Here is a 23994-nt window from a genome sequence, read left to right as displayed (position 1 = left end):
CGGAGCTGAGCGCGTGGTGGATCTGTAGGCTTAAACTTGATGCGAGCAGCGAGTGGACGCCAGTGCAGAGAGATGAAGAGTGGAGTGACGTGGGTCCTTTTGGTCAAGTCTGGAAATAACCAGGGCCTGGACAAGAAGCTGTGTTGCGTGTTCTGTTAGGAACGGTCTGATCTTCCTGATGTTGTAGAGCGCAAACCTGCATGAGCGAGCTGTCTTAGCAATGTGTTCTCTGAAGGACAACTGGTCATCAAATGTAACTCCAAGATTTCTGACTGATTTTGAAGGGGAGATCAGGGATGCACCTAGCTGGATGGTGAAGTCATGTTGCATAGTGGGACTGGTGGGAAAGATGAGGAACTCAGTCTTTGACAGGTTGAGCTGTAAGTGATTTTTACTCATTTACTGTAGGTGATTTTATCAGTTTTTATCTTCGTCGTTTTATTTACGTTCGTAAAACTTTCTCTCCCCAAAAACTCTCGAAATGGCTGTTCATGCGTTTGTTACGTCGTGTCTAGATTACTGTAATTCTTTATATTGCGGTATATCTAAATCTCAGATTGCGCGACTTCAGCTTGTCCAAAATGCTGCTGCCAGACTGCTTTTAAAGTGTCGTAAACATGATCACATCACTCCTATTCTTAGATCCCTTCACTGGTTGCCGATTTGTCAGAGAATAGACTTTAAAAATCTCCTCTTCGTTTATAAATCCCTACATAACAAAGCTCTTGTCTTTTTATCTGAACTCCTTCACTCCTATTCTCCAACCAGAAGCCTCCGCTCTTGTGATCAGGCTTTGTTGGTCGTTCCACTAGACTAAAGCGTAGAGGCGAGCGTGCGGTGGCAGGGCCACGCCTTTAGAGATTAGGCTGGCCCCTTCCTTGTCTATTTTTAAGTCCCTGCTAAAAACTTTTTTATTTTCCTTAGTGTACTGATTAAACTTTTAAATAGGTGGTTTTATTTTTTTTTTCTGGTTTATTTCTATGTATGTGTGATATTCTTGCTCTTCTGTAAAGCACTTTGGTCAGCCTGGGGGCTGTTGGAAATGTGCTATACAAATAAAATTGAACTTGAACTTTAAAGTGAATTTCGTTTGGTATAAATTGTATCTTAAATTTAATCAATGTTACACCAACCAATTGCCTGGATTTAATAATTAATGAGCAAATATGGCAGACAATTCACGCGTCTCATAAATGAACCGACACTCAGTGTATAGACTACTTGCCTCACAGACATGAGAAATATGTCAATAGAAAGCTTGAAATGTCTTTGATCGAAACCTTCAAAAACGAAAAGAAATAGGCCACTCTGTGCATTTTTCTCTTGCACTTTCGCAGAGATGGCCAGTCGTCTTCATCTTCATCGTCAACTTCATCTTTGCAGCTGACACTGACACAGAAAACACTAGTTCCCTTTCAGTCGGTCACTACGACGTACGTCGGTAATACCGACGAATTGGGATCACTTTAGAGAGCCCCTATCAGCTTCGAGATTTAGAGAACAGGCCAATGGGCCATTGGCGTGCGAGATTTGCATCTCGCGCTCCGCCCCGCGCCGCGGGTATAAACAGAAAGCGAGAGCATCGCACTGACGTCATTCACTTCGGAGCCGAACAGCGTTGATGAAGCAAGCCTGCTTTTCTAAAAGAAAGCCTATCTGCAAGAGAGATGCTCCAGAGAACGAGAAGGACGCTCTGTGTTGGCGAAAAGGCACAATCAGTGCGACCGCATGTTCACCGCTGCATCAGCATAACAAACTGCTGTTCTCACAGCAACTGTCGGTCCAGTGGCAGGCCACCTCCGCCCTGCTTAGGGCATGAGGGTAGTTCTCAGCCGAGGTTGAGCTGCGCACAGCGCTGGCCCTTGGCTAGACGATGTCCAGAAACACCATTGACCCGGATTTGGTTCGGGACTGTTCTTCCCCCGGAGGAGGGCCGGGTAAAAACCATTAGTAATTCTGTTCCGCCACTGGGGTTAAAAACAGCCAGTGGTACCCAAATATATATATATAAAAAAAATAAAAAAAATAAAAGAGAAGAACAGTTCCAATATCTCTGGGTCTCGGGAGTTCAGGAATGGCAGCGTGTGACGCTACAAGCCTCGCCACTCTCATTCCCCTCTTCTCAGCGGTGTGTGGACGACAGTGTGCGACGCTATGCCTCGCCGCTCTTGTTCCCCGCTGAGGAAGGAGGTGAGGCAGACCGTGTGCAATGCCACAAAGCCTTGCCACGCTCAGCCCCTCCTTCATTTGGAGAGCGCGCTGGGCGGTGTACAACGCTCCCATGCCTTGTCAGCCTCTGGTGCCTCTCCAAATCGCCAGCAGGGGGTGCCGGCTGTGGGAACGCACTCAAGCGGCCTTCCCACACTCGCGCACCCCCTCAGCGGATGCAGGTCGTGTGTCAGACCCAGACCCCTACACGGACCACTCCCATGTCGTCCTGGGGTCCCTGCATTCCGCCTCGCTGCCCTGCTGCGGGTACGTCTGTGGTACCGATGACCCCGCTTGTTCGGTCTCTGGGGGCCTGGCTAGCGCTCCCCAGCCCGTCTCGCTGGGTCATCTGTACCATCAGACTCGGATTGCGATTCAGTTCGCCCGGCGTCCACCCAAGTTCGGGGGCGTTCACTTCACGTCTATTGCGTGGGTGGATGCCCCCGTGCTTCGGGCGGAGATCGCTGTCCTACTGGCGAAGGACGCGATAAAGCCGGTCCCTCCAGCTGATATGAAGTCCGGGTTCTACAGCCCGTACTTCATTGTACCCAAGAAAGGTGGCGGGTTACGACCGATCCTGGACCTGCGTTACCTGAACCGCTCCCTCCACAGGATGCCGTTCCGAATGTTAACCCAGAAACGCATCTTCAGATGCATCCGTCCCCAGGCTTGGTTTGCAGCGATCGACCTGAAGGACGCGTACTTTCATGTCTCGATTCTCCCTCGACACAGACCGTTTCTACGCTTTGCTTTCGACGGACGGGCATACCAGTACAAAGTCCTGCCCTTCGGGCTGTCCCTGTCGCCCCGTGTCTTCACGAAAGTCGCGGAGGCGGCCATTGCTCCCATGAGAGAGCGTGGTGTTCGCATCCTCAACTATCTCGACGACTGGCTGATTCTTGCCCAGTCACGGGAGCAGTTGTGCGAACACAGGGACATGGTGCTCCGGCACCTCAGCCAGTTGGGTCTTCGGGTCAACTGGGAGAAGAGCAAACTCTGTCCCGTACAGAGGATCTCTTTTCTCGGGATGGAGATCGACTCGGTCGCCATGACTGCGCGCCTCACAGAGGAGTGCGTCCAGTCGGTGCTGAGCTGCTTGAGTACGCTCAAACGCAGTACAGCGGTTCCACTGAAAAATTTTCAGAGGCTCCTGGGGCATATGGCAGCAGCAGCCGCAGTAACGCCGCTAGGGCTGCTCCATATGAGACCGCTTCAGCACTGGCTACACGACCGAGTCCCAAGATGGGCGTGGCACAGCGGGTCCCTCCGTGTCCAAGTGACGCCGAGATGCCGCCAAACCCTCACCCCGTGGTCGGACCCTTCATTTCTACGGGCAGGAGTGCCTCTAGAACAAGTGTCCAGGCATCATGTTGTCTCCACGGATGCCTCACCCACGGGTTGGGGTGCCACGTACAACGGGCTTGCAGTATCGGGTCTGTGGACGGGGCCCCAACTGCAATGGCATATCAATTGCCTAGAGTTGCTGGCAGTTCGTCTTGCTCTCAGCCGCCTCAAAGGGTCGCTCAAAGACAAGCACGTTCTGGTCCGGACGGACAGCACGACGGCCGTTGCGTACATCAACAAACAAGGTGGTCTACGCTCCCGCCGTTTGTCCCAACTCGCCCGCCATCTCCTCCTGTGGAGTCAGAAGCATCTGAGGTCCCTTCGTGCTATCCACATTCCGGGCCTGCTCAATCGTGCGGCCGACGAGCTGTCGCGGTTGCCAGTGCTTCCCGGAGAGTGGCGACTCCAACCCCAGGTGGTCCAGCTGATTTGGAGTCGCTTTGGGGCAGCACGGATCGATCTGTTTGCCGCCCACGACACGACCCACTGCCAGTTGTTTTATTCCCTGTCCAAGGGGACCCTCGGCACGGATGCACTGGCACACAGCTGGCCCCGGGCTCTGCGCAAATATGCGTTTCCCCCAGTGAGCCTTCTTGCACAGACACTGTGCAAGGTCAGGGAGGACGAGGAGCATCTCCTCTTGGTAGCTCCGTACTGGCCCAACAGGACGTGGTTCCCGGAACTAGTGCTCCTCGCGACAGCACCCATTCCTCTGAGGCAGGACCTTCTGTCTCAGAGACGGGGCACCCTATGGCACCCGCGTCCAGACCTCTGGAAACTCCATGTCTGGTCCCTGGACGGGACGCGGAGGTTCTAGGTGACCTACCGCAAGCGGTAGTCGACACCATCGCTTCCGCCAGAGCCCCCTCTACGAGACGGCTATATGCGTTGAAGTGGAACCTGTTCGTCGACTGGTGCTCTTCTCGCCGAGAAGACCCCCGGAAATGTTCGATCGGATCTGTGCTATCTTTTCTTCAAGACGGGTTGGAGCGAAGGCTGTCTCCCTCCACCCTCAAGGTATATGTTGCCGCTATCGCCGCAAGCCATGACCTCGTTAATGGTGAGTCCTTAGGCAAGCATGATCTGATCGTCAGGTTCCTGAGGGGAGCGAGGAGACTAAATCCTCCTCGCCCTTCCTCTATACCCTCTTGGGACTTGACTCTGGTGCTGACCGCACTGCAGAGGGCGCCCTTCGAGCCTTTACAGTCAGTAGAGCTTAAGATCTTGTCTCTAAAGACAATACTTCTGATTGCATTGGCCTCAGTTAAGAGGGTAGGGGACCTGCAGGCATTTTCGGTCGACGAATCGTGCCTGGAATTCGGGCCGGGTGATTCTCAGGTGACCCTGAGACCCCGGCCTGGATATGTGCCCAAGGTTCCCACTACTCCCTTCCGGGACCAAGTGGTGAGCCTGCAAGCGCTGCCTTCGGAGGAGGCAGACCCAGCCCTAGCTTTGCTCTGTCCCGTCCGTGCTCTCCGGACTTACGTGGACAGAACGCAAAGCTTCAGGACCTCAGAGCAGCTCTTCGTCTGTTACAGAGGACAGCAGAAGGGAAAGGCTGTCTCCAAGCAGAGGATGGCCCACTGGATAGTGGATGCCATCGTCTTGGCGTATGAATCCCAAGACGTGCCCTGCCCGCTCGGGGTTAGAGCTCACTCCACCAGGGGTGTAGCTTCTTCCTGGGCGCTGGCCAGTGGCGCCTCGCTGACAGACATTTGTAGAGCTGCGGGCTGGGCGACACCCAACACGTTCGCTAGGTTTTATAGCCTGCGTGTAGAGCCGGTGGCTTCTCGTGTGCTCGCTTCCCATAGTCAGCTTCACTGAAGTGCCCGTTCTAGTGTCGGCTTGCTGCGCCATTCCCTTCCCCTGGAATGGATACGTGCGCTTATTTTCTCCAGTCGAGTTCCCCAGGATTGGCGAACCCTGTTGAGTCCTCCGCACCCCTCGGCAGTCGGATGTTGCGGAGCGTCCGACGCCAGGTCTGGCACTCGTATGCATTGGTGGAACTTGTGTCAGGCTGGGTTCCGTATGTCGTGACTCCTACGGCGGTCCCATACGTGTATCTTCCACGGTACAGCTCCCTACGGCGAGCTCGTGTCTTTCCCTTGGCAGAATTCCTCTGCCGTCTCAGTACGGTGTCGTCCCCCGCCTGCATTAGGCCGGGGCCTCCCCTGGGACTTCGTATGTTGAGCTGCCCACGGCCAGCCCATACGTATTCTTTCCACATGGTAACTCCCTCTGGGCATGATGTGGCTCCCGCAGCGTCCTTCGGGCACGCTTTCCCAGCGTTATCCAATCAAGTCTGCTGAATGGGTCTTGCGGAACAGCAGTATGACTCTTCTGGCGTGAATCTTCCCGCCCGCTTCAGAACGGGGTCTGAGGGGCTCTCGCTGGGCGCTGGAAGTGGTAGTAACTGTGGCGTTTTCCATAGGGATCCCAAATCTCGCACGCCAATGGCCCATTGGCCTGTTCTCTAAATCTCGAAGCTGATAGGGGCTCTCTAAAGTGATCCCAATTCGTCGGTATTACCGACGTACGTCTCCGTTCCCTCCTTCAGGGAACGAGGGTTACCATACGTAACCGAGACGTTTATTAATAAACAAAATGTCTCCATGCTATTTTTGACATTCATAATCATTACTTTTGCCGATGCTTTGTGGCAAGCTTTATGAGTGTGCTTGAGTGTGGAATAGGCTAATACAGCCTATTACTTAAATGCTCATTATAGGCTATGGTTTAGAATTCTCTCCAGTAGCCTATATTTATGTAATTAAATTAATTGTAATTAAAAAAAGGTGCTTAGTCGACTAATGGCTTAAATGAACAACTATAATAAAAAAACTTGCGGGGAGGTCGGGGCAGCCTTACTTATTTCACAAATTTTCAAACCAGCATGTCACAAAGGGCATTCTGGGTGATATTCCCTGAGCGGAATGAGCGGCTCGCAGCTACACATCTTTATAGGCTATAAATCATATTTCTTATCGATAGGCTATACATTGAGTGAAACAATGTGGTAAATAACAGTTACTTAGACTGATGATTAAAATGGCGTCTTAAAGATGCACAATAAGTTGCAAACAGAATAGTGACTTTTGATGTCACTGTATTCTTTTTGCAACTTATTGTGCATCTTTGCAACGTATTGTGCATCAAAAAGCATCCCAAAATTGTATTTAGTCTATATCAACTGGATTAAACGTTTGTTTTTTTAGAAACCTGGAGTATTGCACCTCTTTCTAATGGAAGCCTAGCATAGAAACGCACATGATACCAGTCACAGCATATCCTACATGATAGTATGATAACAGACAAATTATGTAATGCAATTTTATTTCAAACGAAATAAAGTAGGTTGAATCCAAGCAGCTCTAAACAATTTTTAGAATAGCAGTTACAGAATAATCTGCCATCCTTCTGAAGGCACTCTGTCTGCGCTTGAGCTGTTGAATGCTCTGTTGATAATTTCAACATGTTAATTACACAAATAAAATGTTTATTAAGTGAAGCAAAGATTTTGCTGAAAGATCCACAACATAAAATACCTGAGGAACACACCGCCCCTAGTGTTGAGGAGAAGAACTACAGCAACAGTAAAAGTGTCTCTTTATTTAGTTATTGTTCCATTTATAAATCTATTTCTCTTTTTATTTATCATCTTTAGTCTTTGTTTTGCTTCAGAATATTATTAACATCACATTTCAGTGAATATTCAAACCAACATTTTAAAGCTTTAATCTGTGAAAACTCTGTTCTTCAGGTGTGTTTGGTGATGAAGAGAAGCCAGTGATAGTGAAGGAGGGAGATTCAGTCGCTATAAACTCTGATCTCACTGAAATAAAGGATGGCGATGTGATTCAGTGGTGGTTTGGAAACACTGTAATAGCTGAAATCAATAAACGGGCCAACAGATTCACTGTATATGATGATGTTCTTGATGGGAGATTCAGAGACAGACTGAAGCTGGACAAACAAACTGGATCTCTGACCATCACAGACATCAGAACTGAACATAAAGGATTCTATACACTAGAGATCAACAGTGTGAGAAAGAAAACGTTCAAAGTCTATATCCGTGGTGAGGTTAAAAAAAATGCTTGTCAAACTGACATTTTAACTATTTAATGTATAGTAAAACATTATAAAGTGATTTCAAAGTATTAATCTGTGACAAACCCTGTGTGTGTTTTTGGTTTTACAGGAAGGAGGTTAGTGTCAGTGAAGGAGGGAGATTCAGTCGCTCTAAACTCTGGTCTCACTGAAATAAAGGATGATGAGATTCAGTGGTGGTTTGGAAACACTGTATTAGCTGAAATCAATAAACGGACCGACAGATTCACTGTATATGATGATGTTCTTGATGGGAGATTCAGAGACAGACTGAAGCTGGACAAACAAACTGGATCTCTGACCATCACAGACATGAGAACTGAAGATGCTGGAGTTTATGAACGAAAGATCAACTCTAGGATCACTGATTTCTTTCTCGCTGTTGCTGGTGAGTTAAATATCAGTTTCACCATTTTATGCTTTAAACACCCAATACTATTTGTAATTGTTTAATAGATTTAAAGGACTGTACTGGTTTTGTTATTTTAATTTGTGATCGGGGGCGTCAGCAAGAACGCACAAAGCAAGAGGTCAGTACTCAACTGATGCTCTGTTTATGATGCACGCTCTCACATACACAGAGCTCTCAATTCTCACGCATTGGGCATTTCAACCCGCTCACACGCCGTACCTTGCATTTCTCACGCAGAGAAATTAAGTTGCGCCACTATTAGAGGAATCAAGTGAGTTCTCCATAGAGTTCAGAAGGCCCTGCCACGCACCAGCTAATCAAATAAAAAAATACAGCTACAGAACAGCCAATCAAAAAATAGCATTGCTGTATCCAGGTAATATTATATATTTCCGCAACAACAATGTTTACATTCTGATTCCAACACACATTTTGTGATTCATGGGCTCGCTCGACACATTGATTCACATCTCGCCGAAGTGGCTACAGACTGATCGATGTGGAAGAAGACCATATCCTAGTATGAGTACAGTAACGTCTCGGTTACGGATGTAACCCTCGTTCCCTGAGGAGGGAACGGAGACGTAACGTTAGTGACTAACGAATGGGGGTTTCGCTTAGAAGCCTATCAACTTCGAGTTTTGAGAAAACGCCCAATGGCGTGCCAATGCCATGGGGCATGCGGAATTTGCATACGTAGCTCCGCCTCACTGCGTGAGTATATAAGGAAGTACGAGGCAATATCGCATTATGTTACCTGCTTGAGGAGCCAAGACTGAACTCCTGCGTTCCAGGCAACACAGCTCGATGTGGCAAGGGGACGTTACGTCTCCGTTCCCTCCTCAGGGAACGAGGGTTACATCCGTAACCGAGACGTTCCCTTTCGTTCAGTCACTATGACGTAACGTTAGTGACTAACGAATGGGGGTCCCAATATAATCCCGCCACTCAGCTGTCTTCCAGTGCCCTGCGTAAGTGTGAGTACCCTGTCGTAAGACTAGTACGGACGAAGGACTCCCACTTAACACAGGATTACCAAGGTACACTGGGAAGCATATCCCAGTGAGGGAATGCCAAGATGCCTACCTGTGGGGAGGACTTAAGAGACACATATGACCCGGAGAGGGTTGCATATGGAAGATCTCTAGGGTACCAGCCGAAGGTGGATTTTTAACCCTAGGGGTGGCGGGGACACGCCAAGGGAAGAAACCCGCTCACTGCGGAGACTTACGGTGAAATACACATGTGGGGGTCGCCAGAGGGAACCATGCACATGGGGCACCTGGCCGGACATGAGGGTCTGGGCTCGAAGGGCAGACTGAACTGATGTCGGCGTCGACAGTGCTGGAGGAGCTCAGGGCTCTCGGGGAACTCACCTGAGGAAATATCGCACGTATCCAGTCCGTGGAGTGGAGTGGCGAGCAAGCGAAGACACCTGAACCTGGTCCTTCACCGGCCCCTCGGGGGGGCGAGTACATAGTCGGACACTGGCTCCACTCGGAGATTATAGAATCTGGCGAATGTGTTGGGTGTCGCCCAGCCTGCAGCTCTGCAGATGTCTGCTAGCGAGGCGCCATGCGCTAGAGCCCAAGAGGAGGCCACACTCCGGGTGGAGTGCGCCTTCACACCAAGGGGACATGGTCGGCCTTGCTGCTGGTAAGCCAAAGCAATGGTGTCCACAATCCAGTGAGACAGCCTTTGCTTCGAGAGAGCACTTCCCTTCCGCTCTCCACCATAACAGACAAAGAGCTGGTCTGAGGTCCTGAAACACTGCGTCATGTCTACGTAGGCGCGGAGAGCGCGTACTGGACAGAGCAATGCCAAGGCTGGGTCTGCCTCCTCCAAAGGCAGCGCTTGCAGGTTCACCACCTGGTCCTTGAACGGAGTGGTGGGAACCTTGGGCACATATCCAGGCCGGGGTCTCAGGATCACGTGAGAGTTAGCCGGCCCGAACTCCAGGCACGCTTCGTCAACCGAAAATGCCTGCAGGTCCCCGACCCTCTTGACTGAGGCCAATGCGGTCAGCAGAGCCGTCTTCATAGACAGAAACTTAATATCAACCGACCGCAAAGGCTCAAAGGGAGGTCTCTGCAGAGCAGTTAGCACTACTGCGAGGTCCCAAGAGGGTACGAGAGGAGAGCGAGGAGGATTCAGTCTCCTAGCTCCCCTCAGGAACCTGATGACCAGGTCGTGCTGACTTACCTTTTTGTTCTCCAAGAGATCATGGTGGGCAGATATTGCGGCCACATATACCTTGAGGGTGGAGGGAGACAGCCTTCGCTCCAGCCCCTCTTGGAGAAACTCAAGCACGGACCCGATCGGACATTTCCAGGGGTCTTCTTGGCGGGAAGAGCACCAGGTGACGAAGAGGTTCCACTTCAACGCATAGGCATGCCGAGTGGACTCTGCCCTAGCGGAAGTGATGGTGGCGACCACCGTAGGTGGTAGGCCACTCAAACCTGCCGGGTCCCGTCTAGGAGCCACACGTGGAGGCTCCAAAGGTCGGGACGCGGGTGCCAATGGGTGCCCCGTCTCTGAGTAAGGAGGTCCGGACTCAGAGGAATAGGCCAGGGAGGGGCTGTCGCAAGGAGAAGAGTTCGGGGAACCAGGTCCGGCCGTGCCAGTACGGGGCGACCAAAAGGACCTGCTCCTTGTCCTCCCTGATCTTGCACAGAAGCTGTGCGAGTAGGCTCACTGGGGGGAACGCATATTTGCGTAGGCCCCGCGGCCAGCTGTGCGCCAGTGCATCCGTGCCGAGCATGCCCTCGGTCAGGGAATAATACAGGCTGCAGTGGGAAGAGTCGTGGGAGGCAAACAGGTCTACCTGTGCGTCGCCGAACTGTTCCCAAATCAGCTGAACCGTCCGGGGATGGAGTCTCCATTCTCCCGGGAGAGGCTGAAACCGCGAGAGCTCGTCGGCTGCGTGGTTCAGGACTCCCGGAATATGGACAGCACGAAGGGACCTCAGGCGCTTCTGACTCCATAGGATGAGATGGCGGGCGAGTTGAGACATGCGGCGGGAGCGTAGACCGCCCTGGTGGTTGATGTACGCTACTACGGCCGTGTTGTCTGTCCGGACAAGCACATGTTGACCCTTCAGCAACGCTCGGAAGCGGTGCAGGGCGAACCGTACTGCCAGCAACTCGAGGCAATTGACATGCAGGAGGCGCTGGGGTCCTGTCCAGGAGCCCGCGGCTGCTTGTCCATTGCACATGGCACCCCAGCCCGTGGCAGAGGCATCCGTCGATACGACAACATGCCTGGAAACTCGTTCTAAGGGCACACCGGCCCGTAGAAAGCTGAGGTTCGACCACGGGGTGAGTGTCTGTAAGCAGGCCCGAGTCACTTGGACCCGGAGCGTGCCAGACTGCCATGCCCATCTCGGGACTCGATCGCGAAGCCAGTGCTGAAGCGGTCTCATATGAAGCAATCCGAGCGGCGTTACCGCGGCTGCAGATGCCATATGCCCCAGGAGCCTCTGAAATAGTTTCAGTGGAACCGCATTCTTGCTCTCGATTTGTCGGAGGCAAGTCAGCAGAGACTGCGCGCGCTCGCTCGAAAGCTGCGCGTACATGGCGACCGAGTCGATCTCCATACCGAGAAAAGAGATCCTCTGCACTGGGCAGAGTTTGCTCTTCTCCCAGTTGACCCGAAGGCCCAGACGGGTTAAGTGGTGGAGAACCAGATCTCTGTGTCCGCAAACCTGCTCTCGAGAGTGGCCTAGTATGAGCCAGTCGTCGAGGTAGTTCAGGATGCGGACCCCGTGCTGCCAAAGGGGCGCAAGGGCTGCCTCGGCGATCTTCGTGAAGACGCGAGGGGACAGAGATAACCCGAATGGGAGAACCGCGTACTGGTATGCCCGCCCCTCGAAAGCAAACCGTAGGAACGGTCTGTGTCGAGGAAGGATGGAGACATGGAAGTAGGCGTCCTTCAGGTCGATCGCTGCAAACCAATCGTCCGGACGAACGCATTCGAAAAGGCGTTTCGCAGTCAACATCTTGAACGGAAGCCGGTGAAGGGATCGGTTCAAGATGCGAAGGTCCAGGATTGGCCGTAACCCACCGGTTTTCTTGGGTACAATGAAGTAGGGGCTGTAGAACCCCGACCTCATTTCGGCTGGAGGGACAGGCTCGATCGCACCCTTCGCCAGTAGAGTGGCAATCTCCGCACGCATGACGGGGGCATGGGCCCCGGTCATGGTATAGCGGACTCCCCTGTAACGGGGAGGAGCCTGCGCGAACTGAATCGCGTAGCCGAGCCTGATGGTCCGGGCAACCCAGCGGGACAGCCCCGGAAGCTGAAGCCAGGCTTCCAGAGACTGCACCAACGGGGTCATACGGACGACAGACGTACCCTGGGTGGGGCAGCGAGGCAGCGTTACCGGCGCGGACAGGGGAGGCTGTTGGGCGTCCCCGGGTCGGAGCACGGTTAACGGCTGCGCCCTGACAGAGGAGACCAGGGAAGGACTCGCGTTCCACTGGGGTCTGCTCTGCCAGGGGGCTGGCGACAGAGAGGGACGAGAGTGGCGAGACCCGAGGGTGGCGCGCACTGCCGTCACCGGTCTCTGGGTGCTCAGAGACAGGAACATGAGTTCTTCCCAAGCGCTGCTAGCCCGGGGGCCAGCAGCGGAAGGATTTTCCCCCGGCCCTCACCGGGGGAAGGAGAGGCCCTGCCACCATCCCCTGGGAAGAACTGGAACCCATCTCTGAGTTGTCCACCTCCATCCTGGCGTTTAACCAGTCTGGGGAGCGGACTGGGCGACATCCTCAACCACCTCCACGGCGCGGCCCAGGTGAAGGCTGCTGCTGGGGCCGGGCGGGAAGAGGGAGGGCGCCCTCGGCGGCGAGCGGACTGAGGCGACTGGGCCGGCGGCTGGTGCAGCAGCTGGCCGCCGGGGCAGTACGTGTTACAGCCTCAGTCTGCTCTGGGGCGGCCGAGAACTGTTGGGCGCAGTTCTCAGCCGCGCCGCCGAAGAGGCCAGCCTGGGATATGGGTGAGTTGAGGAGGCGGGCCCGCTCAACGTCCTCCACATCACCAGGTAAGGCCAGGTGTTCTCCCGGACCACAGCTGTGGACATCGCCCGACCCAGGGAGCGTGTGGCCACCTTCACCGCCCGGGGGCGGGGTCAGTTGCGGCACGCAGCTCAATGAAGAGCCCTGGGTCGGCTCCACCCTTGTGCATGTGCAAAGGGGCGGCGGCCTGCCCGTAGCTCTGCAGGACGACGCCACCGAAGTAGACGAGCCCACAGGCTTGGGGGGGGGTGCTTAGGACAGCCACACCACGCCACGTCAAAGCCCTCTGTGGACACCGTAGTGCGCAACAGAGAGTTCAACAGTGGGGGGGAGGGGGCCCCAGTGTACCCTAGGCCGCGGCCCCATCAAGGGCAGAGAAGGCGGAGGAGGCCACCAAACGGTCACGGGAAGCACGGGGACTTCCGGGACCGCGTGATCTCCTCATGCACCCCGGGAGCGAAAGGCATTGGGGGCGGGGCCCAACAGCTGTCGGGTGCCGCCCCCAAAAACCAATCGCGCAACCACGAGCACCCGCGACTGGGCGGAGTTCCACACCAGCGCGAGACTCGCGGCTGCCCGAGATAACATGGCTGTCAACTTTAGGTCGGATCAGGCAGTGCTAACACACCCGGAGGCGGAGCACAACCTAATCGTCATCCCCAAAGGACTCCAGCCCACCTTGGGATGCGGCGATCGACATCTCACTGCTATCCGGAGCGTGAACTGAACGAACGGGCGTCAGAGACGGGCCGTAGATTCAATCCAACACTCACGGAAGCGATGTATAAGAGGGGGGCGTGGCCCGAGGAATGAACGTCGGGGTTCTTAATACCACAGCACCGCCCTCAGGTCACCCTGGCCACCAGCCAAAGTACCATCTCACTCGGGGACGGTAGATTGGGGTGTGGCAGAGGGGACTCTCTCTCCTCACGGAGATCATTGAGTCTCGACCGCGACATCGCGATGGTCACGCCCCCGCAATGGAAACGTGACACATCCGCAAACACTGCCCGAACGTGCTGAAGCCCAAACACGCTCGAGCAGTGAATGCGTCCAAAGACAGCAGCGGAAAATCGATCGCACCCGGAAGTGCACGGGCGAGCCGTCTTGAAAAAGACGTGCCACGCGCAAGCTCTTTTTGTGAGAGGAAAGCCTCGCAGTCGATGCCGAAGCGCCCAGGGAAACACACACCAGCTGTCAGGCGGACCACTGCGCAGATCAGCAGGCAGGAAGTATGCGATCACTGGAACGCGCCGTCACACCAACACCGACTGGAAAGCTGCTCGTCTCGAAGAAGCTGACAGAGTCTCAGAAGGCTGTAGGAGTGAAGAGGTAGGTACTCTTGGCTCCGAAAGCAGAACATAATGCGATATTGCCTCGTACTTCCTTATATACTCACGCAGTGAGGCGGAGCTACGTATGCAAATTCCGCATGCCCCATGGCATTGGCACGCCATTGGGCGTTTTCTCAAAACTCGAAGTTGATAGGCTTCTAAGCGAAACCCCCATTCGTTAGTCACTAACGTTACGTCGTAGTGACTGAACGAAAGGGAACAGGGCTTGACATTAACGTTTGTCCGCTTGCTCCGACCGGACAAGTAGTCTGAATAAAACGTAGATTATAAAAAAATAACTAGGGAATCACCAAAATGCAAGAATGATTCTGCATTAATTTAGTGCAAGTGGCGATCGATAGTGTATAATATATAATGTAATGTATAATGAACTAACAGTAACACGGTTGAGCTGTTGACTCGCGCAGCCTCTCGAGGAGGAATCAAAAACAAATGAGTGCCTCTCACACAAAGAAACTCAGTTAACATACACTGTTAAAATGACAAATTGTGGAGTTTTTATATTTATAACATATGATACAGTTAAGCAACATCACACAACAACGAGTTTTCCATCATGACTGAAAATGACTAATTGTTTATGGAACTGTCAAATGAAATCAATTAACATTAAGTCACTTACATTTGCAAGATGCAATATTGACTGTTTTTTATGGCTGTAACGATTTAACCAAAAATAAAAACCTCGATTAATTGAACATTTTACCTCGATTACGATTAATGAACGATTATTTTTCTTTTTTTTTGCCCTCATAAGGTTTTTGAGTAAGTTCCTGATAATGTTTTTACTGTAAATATTTTCTAATGAAAGTGCATTTCTTTGTGATTTTAAAATACTTGAAGGAAACGGTTGACTTTCAGCAGTTATTGTCTATGGGGCAGATTTCTGCTTGTTGTACATCAGATACAGATACATTAACACTGTAGGCCTACATTACATTTATCTGAATGCATTAATGAGAGAGATGATTAAGATGATTAAGATGGCGCCGCCGTGCTCGGTCGCCGTTCAGGTCGCTCCGCTAAGACTTTGCTTTTATTTATTATTCTACTCTCTTTTACTCTCTATTTTTTCCAACGGATCATCTGCTTTGATCTGTTACGACAGCAAAACACTTCTGGAAATTGGTTACCGCTACACTGACCTGTTTCAGGACACTTTCTCCAATCTTCCATCTGAGATTCGCCGGGACGCCGAGTTGAACAATGGCCACTCGAGTCGACGGCGAAGATTCAAAAAACACCGCGGGAAACGCGCTGGGATCCGCAACAGACTGAGAAAAAGAGCATTCAGTCCTCCTCTCCCGAGCATTTTGCTCGCAAATGTCCAATCCTTGGAGAATAAGATGGACGATCTTAGAGCCAGGATAAGTTTTCAACGGGACATGAGAGACTGCAACATCTATTGTCTGTCCGAAACATGGCTCACGCCAGCGGTCCCGGATACAGCCGTGACGCCGTCCGAGAACTTCTCTGTTTTTCGGATGGACAGAACAGCCGAGGCCGGGAAATCTAAAGGCGGTGGAGTGTGTTTCATGATAAACAAGAAATGGTGCGATCCTAGGAACATCTCCATTCTTTCGCGATCCTGCTCGCCTCACTTGGAACATTTAACTCTCATGTGCCGGCCTTTCTACCTACCGAGGGAGTTTTCCTCGGTCATCGCCACTGCCGTTTATATTCCACCACAGGCAGACACGGGGCTGGCTTTATCTGCCCTCCATGATGTGACCAGCGGCTTCATAAACAAACACCCCGACGCTGCTTTCATCGTCGCGGGTGATTTTAACAAAGCAAACCTAAAGAAAGTATTGCCAAACTTTCACCAGCATGTCTCCTGTCCCACACGAGGAGCAAACACACTGGATCATTGCTACTCTCCGTTTAAGAACGCCTACAAAGCTCGCTCACAGCCAGCTTTTGGCAAATCGGACCATGCCGCCATTTTCCTCACACCGGAATATAAACAAACGCTCGTTCAAGAGCCCCCGGTGAGGAGGGAAGTCAAACGCTGGTCATCCCATTCAGAGATCACGCTACAGGCAGCTCTTGATGACGTCGACTGGGACATGTTCCGCGCGAGTTCTGAAGACGTCAGCGAGTTCACAGAAGTGGCGCTCTGCTTTATCAACACACTGACAGAGCAAGCCACACAAACAATAACTATAACGTCCTTCCCTTATCAGAAACCGTGGGTGGACAGTTCAATCCGCACTGCAGTTAACACGCGCACTATCGCGTACAATGCCGGTCTCCAAACGGGGGATATGAGGGAGTACAAAGCTTCATGTTACGCCCTCCGGCGCGCCGTTAAAGCCGCAAAACTCCGCTATAAAGACCGAGTGGAATCTCATTTCCAACTCAACGACTCCCGGCGGATGTGGCAGGGACTGAGGACCATCTGTGCTTTTGGAACTAAATCCTCTGCAGAGGTGAGAGCTGATCCGTTGCTGGTGAACGAGTTAAACTCTTTCTACGCTCGCTTTGATGGTAATCGCGGCAGCGCGACTCCGGCGAGTGACGCGTCAGAGAGAGTCCCTCAGAGCAGCAACGGTCACGTGATCTCTGTCTCGGAGGACGAGGTTCGGAGGGCACTCAAACGTGTGGATGTCAGGAAAGCTGCTGGGCCGGATGGTATTTCAGGTCGTGTTCTGCGGTCCTGTGCTGATCAGCTCGCAGGGCTCTTTACATCCATATTTAACGAGTCCCTTGCTACATCTGTTGTCCCCACCTCCTTCAAACGATCCTCTATCATCCCTGTACCTAAGATCAGTAAACCCTCTTGCCTAAATGACTATCGTCCAGTGGCTCTCACATCTTTAGTCATGAAGGTCTTTGAGAGACTCATTAAAAACAACATTTGCTCCTCCATTCCTGACACTTTGGACCCTCTTCAGTTTGCCTATCGTCCCAATAGATCGACTGAAGATGCCATCTCTCACGTCCTTCACTCCTGCCTCACTCACATCGACAGCAAAAGTGGGAACTATGTCAGGCTGCTATTTATTGACTATAGCTCAGCCTTTAACACCATAGTTCCCATTAAGCTAACACACAAACTCCTGGATCTAGGCCTGAATTCTTCTCTCTGCCTCTGGATTGAAGATTTCCTCACTGGCAGACCCCAGGCGGTGAGAGTAGGCCAGTTCACCTCCACCTCCATCACCCTGAGTGTTGGAGCTCCACAGGGCTGTGTGCTGAGTCCCCTGCTCTACTCTCTCTACACCCATGACTGTTTGTCCACACACAGCTCCACCTCGATCATCAAGTTTGCTGATGATACTGTTGTCCTGGGTCTCATCTCCAACAACAATGAGACGGCATACTTGGACGAAGTGGAGCAACTGACATCATGGTGCCAGGACAACTGTCTCTCTCTGAATGTTAACAAGACCAAAGAACTGATTGTGGACTTCAGGAAGAGACAGCATCGGTCATACTCCCCTCTCATGATCAGCGGGACACCGGTAGAGAGAGTGAGCAGCTTCAAATACCTGGGTGTGAACATCTCCGAGGATCTGACCTGGACTACACACATCCAGACACAGGTGAAAAAAGCCTGGCAAAGACTGTACCACCTGCGCCAGCTGAGGAAATTCAGGGTTTCACCAGCCATCCTGAAAACTTTCTATCGAGGGGCGATAGAAAGTGTCCTGACTCAGTGCATCACAGCGTGGTACGGGAACAGCACCAGTCACGACTGCAAAGCCCTGCACAGAGTGGTGCGCTTATCCGAGCGCATCTCAGGCTCAGCTCTCCCGTCTCTGCAGGACATCTACACCAAACGCTGCAGAGGTAGAGCTACTAAAATCATCAGAGACATTAATCACCCTGCAAACTCTCACTTCACCCTGCTGCCATCTGGTAAGCGCTTCCGTAGCCTGATGGCAAAGACTGAAAGACTCAGGAGGAGTTTCTTCCCCCAGGCCATCAGACTCCTGAACTCAGTCACGTGACTTCACTTCACCCCCGCACACACATAAACATCCAGTTTAAACATTAACATCCACATACTGCCATTGCACTGCACTTTACTTTCCTATTGTTACTGCGTAACAACCTGTAATAAACCTTGCACATTATACTTCTTTATATATACATATATATATATTTATGTTAACCACTTATTTCTAAGTCTACAGTTTATCTCACTTATCATATCCACTTATTTTTTTATATTTTTATATTTTAATTTTTATATTTTAATTTTTATCTTATTTCCTATTTTTATCTTTTACTTGATTTATTTATAATTCTACTTATGTTAATACTTTTTATTCTAATTTTATTCTATTTCTATTTTAATTTCTTGTAACTGTTATTTGCACTGTCCATGGAGCGGACCTGTTTACATTTCACTGCCAGTTGTATATTGTGTATATAACTGTGTATGTGACAAATAAAACTCTTGAATCTTGAGTGATTGTGTGTGTGAATTACTCATGAAGCTGTGGTTTGTACTTACTTCAAAGGTATTAAAATATATGCCAATACCGGTTGAGTTTCTAAGCTGCTTTAGTGACTTTACTTTAGTCACAGGACGGCGTTGACACTGTGTTTCTGCTGCTCTCTGCGCGCGATCTTCACGTGATGTGCGCGCTTCTGTCTGAGTGTTCGTGTGTCACAATATATCAGGCATTAGTTCAACATAATACACATCTGATGGTCGAAAATCACTTTAATGTTCAAACTGGCAGGGCTTAAAACACATACAAATGACAAAGCTTTGTGAGGACGCAGGTGAAAGATCTGCCTTCAGGGCGCGCGCGTTGTCAGAGACGCGACACGGCTCTGTGTCACAGAAAAAAGCTCATGAGCACTGAACGGAGAAGTTTTCCATATTGTTGTTTTTGAATAGTGCACAATCCCTTTAAATGTTCAAGCTTTTAAATGCATTTACTTGACAAACTTTATGAGGACGAAAGTGAAAGCAGTCTGGCTTCGGGGCTTGCGCGCGCCGTCTGTGTGTGTGTGTGTGTGTGTGTGGCAGCGCGTAGGCTATAAGAAGAACGGCGATTAACTGACCTGTATAAACTGTGTAAAACCTGCAGTTAGTATAGTGATTCTGGGCATCTATAAACACAGATAACTGCTCCTGCATCTCTGTGTGTGCCTGCAAACTGCACTTGATGTGACTGACGGGCGGAGTCATGTGACTAAAACCGAATTAACCGACATGGGAAAAATACGTCGGTTAGAGGTTCTGAATTTCGGTTTTGATTATTTTTCGAGTAATCCTACAGCCCTACTTTTTTTGTTCGGTTTCAGCAGTGAAAATAGTTCCAATCAAAGATTACAGCAGAACCATAATGCATTTCACAGCAATAGTGTGTGTTAGTGAATGATTCAGTGTTTGAATGAATCGGTTGAATCAAAGATTCAATTACCTATTCATAAACGACTGCCTCAGACTTGAATGAATCAGCCGTTTAAATGAATCATTTGAATGAATGACTCACTCATTAAGATGGTCACAGCGCCACCTACTGGCGGTTTAGTTTCATGTTTTCTTTCCAACATTCCTTATTTGTATATTCAAAAATATTTCAATCTCATACAATTTTTCAGTGTAAATTATTTAATTTGATTGGCAACATAGTGGCCTATAGGCCCTATAGTGTCTTATTCTAATTTAATTTATTGATCAAATTTAAGAATATAAAATGAAAGCTGAAGCATAGCCTTTATGTAATAAGATTATGGAAAAAATGCCCTTTATGAAAGGTAAAAAATATCACAAATATGCAGATTTAAATATATAAAAGCTGATTGAACACTGGTGGGAATATTGCTTCAGAATAAATTATATATTTTTTTTAAAATACAATTTCTTCTGGACAAGCACATTTTTTACTCGGATAAGTGAATGACAGATTTTCTTGTCCCAAGGACAAGCACGTGAACCGGCTTAATGTCGAGCCCTGACAATAAGTCATCTCATCATTGCTGGGGAATATATGCGTCCAGGCAGCTGGTAGGTTAGCTAACAGTTTGACCAGAGTAGCCTATGTGAACTAGCCTAGCTAGCCGGTTAAATCCCTGCTAATTTCAGCAGCTTTTCTGACACTTGTTTAGTATTAGATTTGAAAGCGAAAGTGGAAGTGAAGTGACGTGTGTATGGTGACCCATACTTATTTCATGGTGACCCATACTTGGAATTTGTTCTCTGCATTTAACCCATCCAAGTGCACACACACAGTAGTGAACACACACACACACACACACACACACACACACACACACACACACACACACACACACACACACACACACACACACACACACACACACACACACACACACACACACACACACACACACACACACACACACACACACACACACACACACACACAGTGAACACACACCCAGAGCAGTGGGCAGCCATATTGAAATAATAAATAAAAAAAATTACTTTTCAAAGCAATCATAAAGTTATTTAAAATCTCTCTCTGCTACAAACTCTGTTTCTGTTTGTTCTCTGTTTGGTGATACAGAAGAAATATCAGTGAAGGAGGGAGATTCAGTCGCTCTAAACTCTGATCTCACTGAAATAATAATGCATTATGATGTGATTCTGTGGAGGTTTGGAAACACTGCAATAGCTGAAATCAATAAACAGTTCAACAGATTGACTGTATATGATGATGTTCTTGATGGGAGATTCAGAGACAGACTGAAACTGGACAATCAAACTTTATCTCTGACCATCACAGACATGAGAACTGAAGATGCTGGAAATTATATACTTCAGATGAGGGTTTCAGACAGATACTCAATCAAAGCATTCAGAGTTTCTATTGGTGAGTAGAGATCATTTCAACACTGATTGAACCGAGAATAAGATTGTTGATTATATTTGTTCTTGTCTATCTTTTTTCTGTCGTGTTCATGTATCAAGTATCATGCTTTTATTCCTCAGACTCTGTCCACTGTTGTGGTTCCACTGAAGCTGTGATCCGATTGGTCCTCTCTGCTCTGGTGGGCGTGGCTACTGTCGTTCTTCTGGTTTATGACATCAGATCCAGAAGAGCTGAACGAGATCAAGCTCATATTCACACATCAGAAACCTAATGGTGTAATTTCTCATATATTCATTTATTAATCTTCATTTATTTGTAATGGCTTTATATGCTGGCATTTACTGTGTGTTTATTTTTAGGCGGCTTATTTACACCCTAGAACATAATCTGAGAACAAACAGCAACAGATTTCTTGAATCATAGTTAACCGTTTGCTGATATCTAACCATGAAATCTTTATAAAGGGGCAGTTTGTGTGGTTTTGATGGGCTCTAGGCCTCCAAGTGTCCGCTGCAAAGAAAGACCAAAGAAATGTGTGTGTGCTTGCTGCAAAAGTTGTTGCAACCTTGGACAAATATTATAATTGCTTTAGTCCAAGGCGAGTTTTTACCTTATAAGGATGTACTATATTGTAATGACAGTCATAGCTTCTTAAGGCCGTGCCCCAGGATATGTCCAAGTATAAAGAGCTTTGTTCATGGTCTTTAGGGGCCGCGCCTCGGGTGAAGACTTACACTGTGTTTTGTTATTTTTGTCTTTTGGATTATTGTCTTTGTATTATTCTGAAACTTCTTTGAGTAAAACGAAACCATTCTGTGGTGATTCGAGAAAACGTTTAAATCACGTCTCAGAGTGAATTTTTCCTGAAAATATCTTTATTGGTTGTAGTTTAGATATTTATATTAGCAACCTGCCCAGTGCACTGGAACTGGAGATTGAGCTGGTTATAAGGACACCGCCGAGGACCCTTGAGCAACGCCTGACATCTTTAACCTGCAGGAGAGAATAGTTTATGATTGTTATAGGCCAGGGGTGTCCAATCCTGCCCCTGGAGGGCCACTGTCCTGCAGAGTTTAGCTCCAACCCCAATTAAACACACCTGTACCAGCTAATCAAGGTCTTACTGGGCATACTAGAAACTTCCAGGCAAGTGTGTTGAAGCAGGCTGGAGCTAAACTCTGCAGGACAGTGGCCCTCAAGGACCGACTTTGGACACCCCTGTTATAGGCTATGGGGATGTTTTAGGATGTTAAGATGTTACAGTGGTAGAGAAAATACAACAGTGCTCAAAGTGTCAAATGTGTCTTTGTAAATACTGATTTTATTTTATTTTTTAAATCTAGTCATCCATATTTGATTTGGGCTTTAAAAATGACTTCCAATCACACTTTAAGTCTCACACGTCTTGCAGTGTTATTATTGTTCAGATCAGACGTCTCTAATACTGAAGTTAAATAATGTGTTTTGGTAAAAACTACAAAGACCACAAACCTACATTAAAAACCAAGAGTCAAACTGCTCAACTAAAGGAAACACTGATCACCATAATTGCGACTAATACGACATCAACATCTAAACCTCTGTTCCTTCTCAAAAAGATCTGTAGATGAATGACAGAATAAAGTCAGTCTGGTTTGTAATACAGTGCCTCGGGAAAGTATTGACAGCGCTTCACTTCTTCCACATTTTGTTATGTTACAGCCTTATTCCAAAATGGATTCATTATTTACCTCTAATTTCAACAAACAATACCCCATAATGACAACATGAAATGTGTTTGTTTGAAATCTTTGTATTTTTGACAGAAAATATCTTTGGAAAAAATATTTGAAGTGTAATTTGATTGTTTGTCCCATTACATTTAATGGAGAGGGCGGGGTTTATGAGCTGTACTGCCTCCGGCCACCTGGGGGCGATCGATACGCTTTGGCTTCATTTTTCAGGACTGGTGTGGCACGCTTGTATAAAACACGTAACAGGCAAACAAAAGTACAGTCACAGGTATTTATTGCAATAACTAACCAAAAACAGTATAAAAGTATAAACTCGTGCTGCATTCCAAGTCTTCTGAAGCCATACGATATCTTTATGTGAAGAACAGAGTGGATCTTAATAGCATAAATAAAAAAATTAATAAATGTAAATAAAATCATGCTGGCTGATTAAATTGAGAATCACACTTCATTTCATAATGGCAAAATCATAACCAAATATATAATTTCATCATGACGATAACATTCCCATTGCCAACGCTTCTGTGTATGACGTCAAAGGTTTCTCAGTGAAATCAATGGAGTATCCTGAGTGTTAAAAAGTGACGTCACCTGAGCAAGCGTCAATATGTGAGGAGTTGGGAGTGAGAACTTGGGCTGCGTCCCAATTCGCCTACTTATACTACGTCCTAAAAGTATGTACTCTTTTTGTGAAGAAAAAGTACCTACTTTTGAGTGTGTAGCAGAAGAGTATGCAAGCTTTGGGACTACTTCATCATCTTTAACGGACTCTGTTACGAGCGTCCCGTCACCGTATAAACTGCCCTGTCAATCATCGTCACAGTTCAAATCCTCCACATTCAATTTAATTTCCTACCGTATCGGAGAGAAATGTAGTCGCTCGTTGATCTGCCTTTCGTGGGTCTTTAATGCAGAGACTCCTCTCATGTGTTTGCAAAGTTAAGGCCAAACGTATCATTACAAAAGTTCTCAAAGCTGCTGAAGGAGAAATATAATGTGGATAATATTGAATAAATA

General features: G+C 48.9%; 1 protein-coding gene across 1 annotated transcript; it reads left to right on the top strand.

Moving 5' to 3' along the window:
• Positions 1-349: 349 nt before the first annotated feature.
• On the top strand, positions 350-22081 carry LOC307128802 (uncharacterized protein; the record flags this gene model as incomplete). The annotated part of the gene is made up of 5 exons (XM_079820786.1): positions 350-380; positions 7313-7630; positions 7754-8050; positions 20939-21244; positions 21364-22081. 5 exons carry the CDS (start codon positions 350-352, stop codon positions 21513-21515), a joined length of 1104 nt encoding a protein of 367 aa, XP_079676912.1. The 3' UTR covers positions 21516-22081.
• Between the last annotated feature and the right edge of the window lie 1913 nt (positions 22082-23994).

This window comes from Gobio gobio (assembly GCF_949357685.1).
Source record: "Gobio gobio genome assembly, chromosome: 7".
In the NCBI taxonomy this organism is placed as follows: domain Eukaryota; kingdom Metazoa; phylum Chordata; class Actinopteri; order Cypriniformes; family Gobionidae; genus Gobio; species Gobio gobio.
The sequence above is the reverse complement of the archived record's forward strand: the minus strand, read 5'-3'. Positions and strand labels throughout refer to the sequence as shown.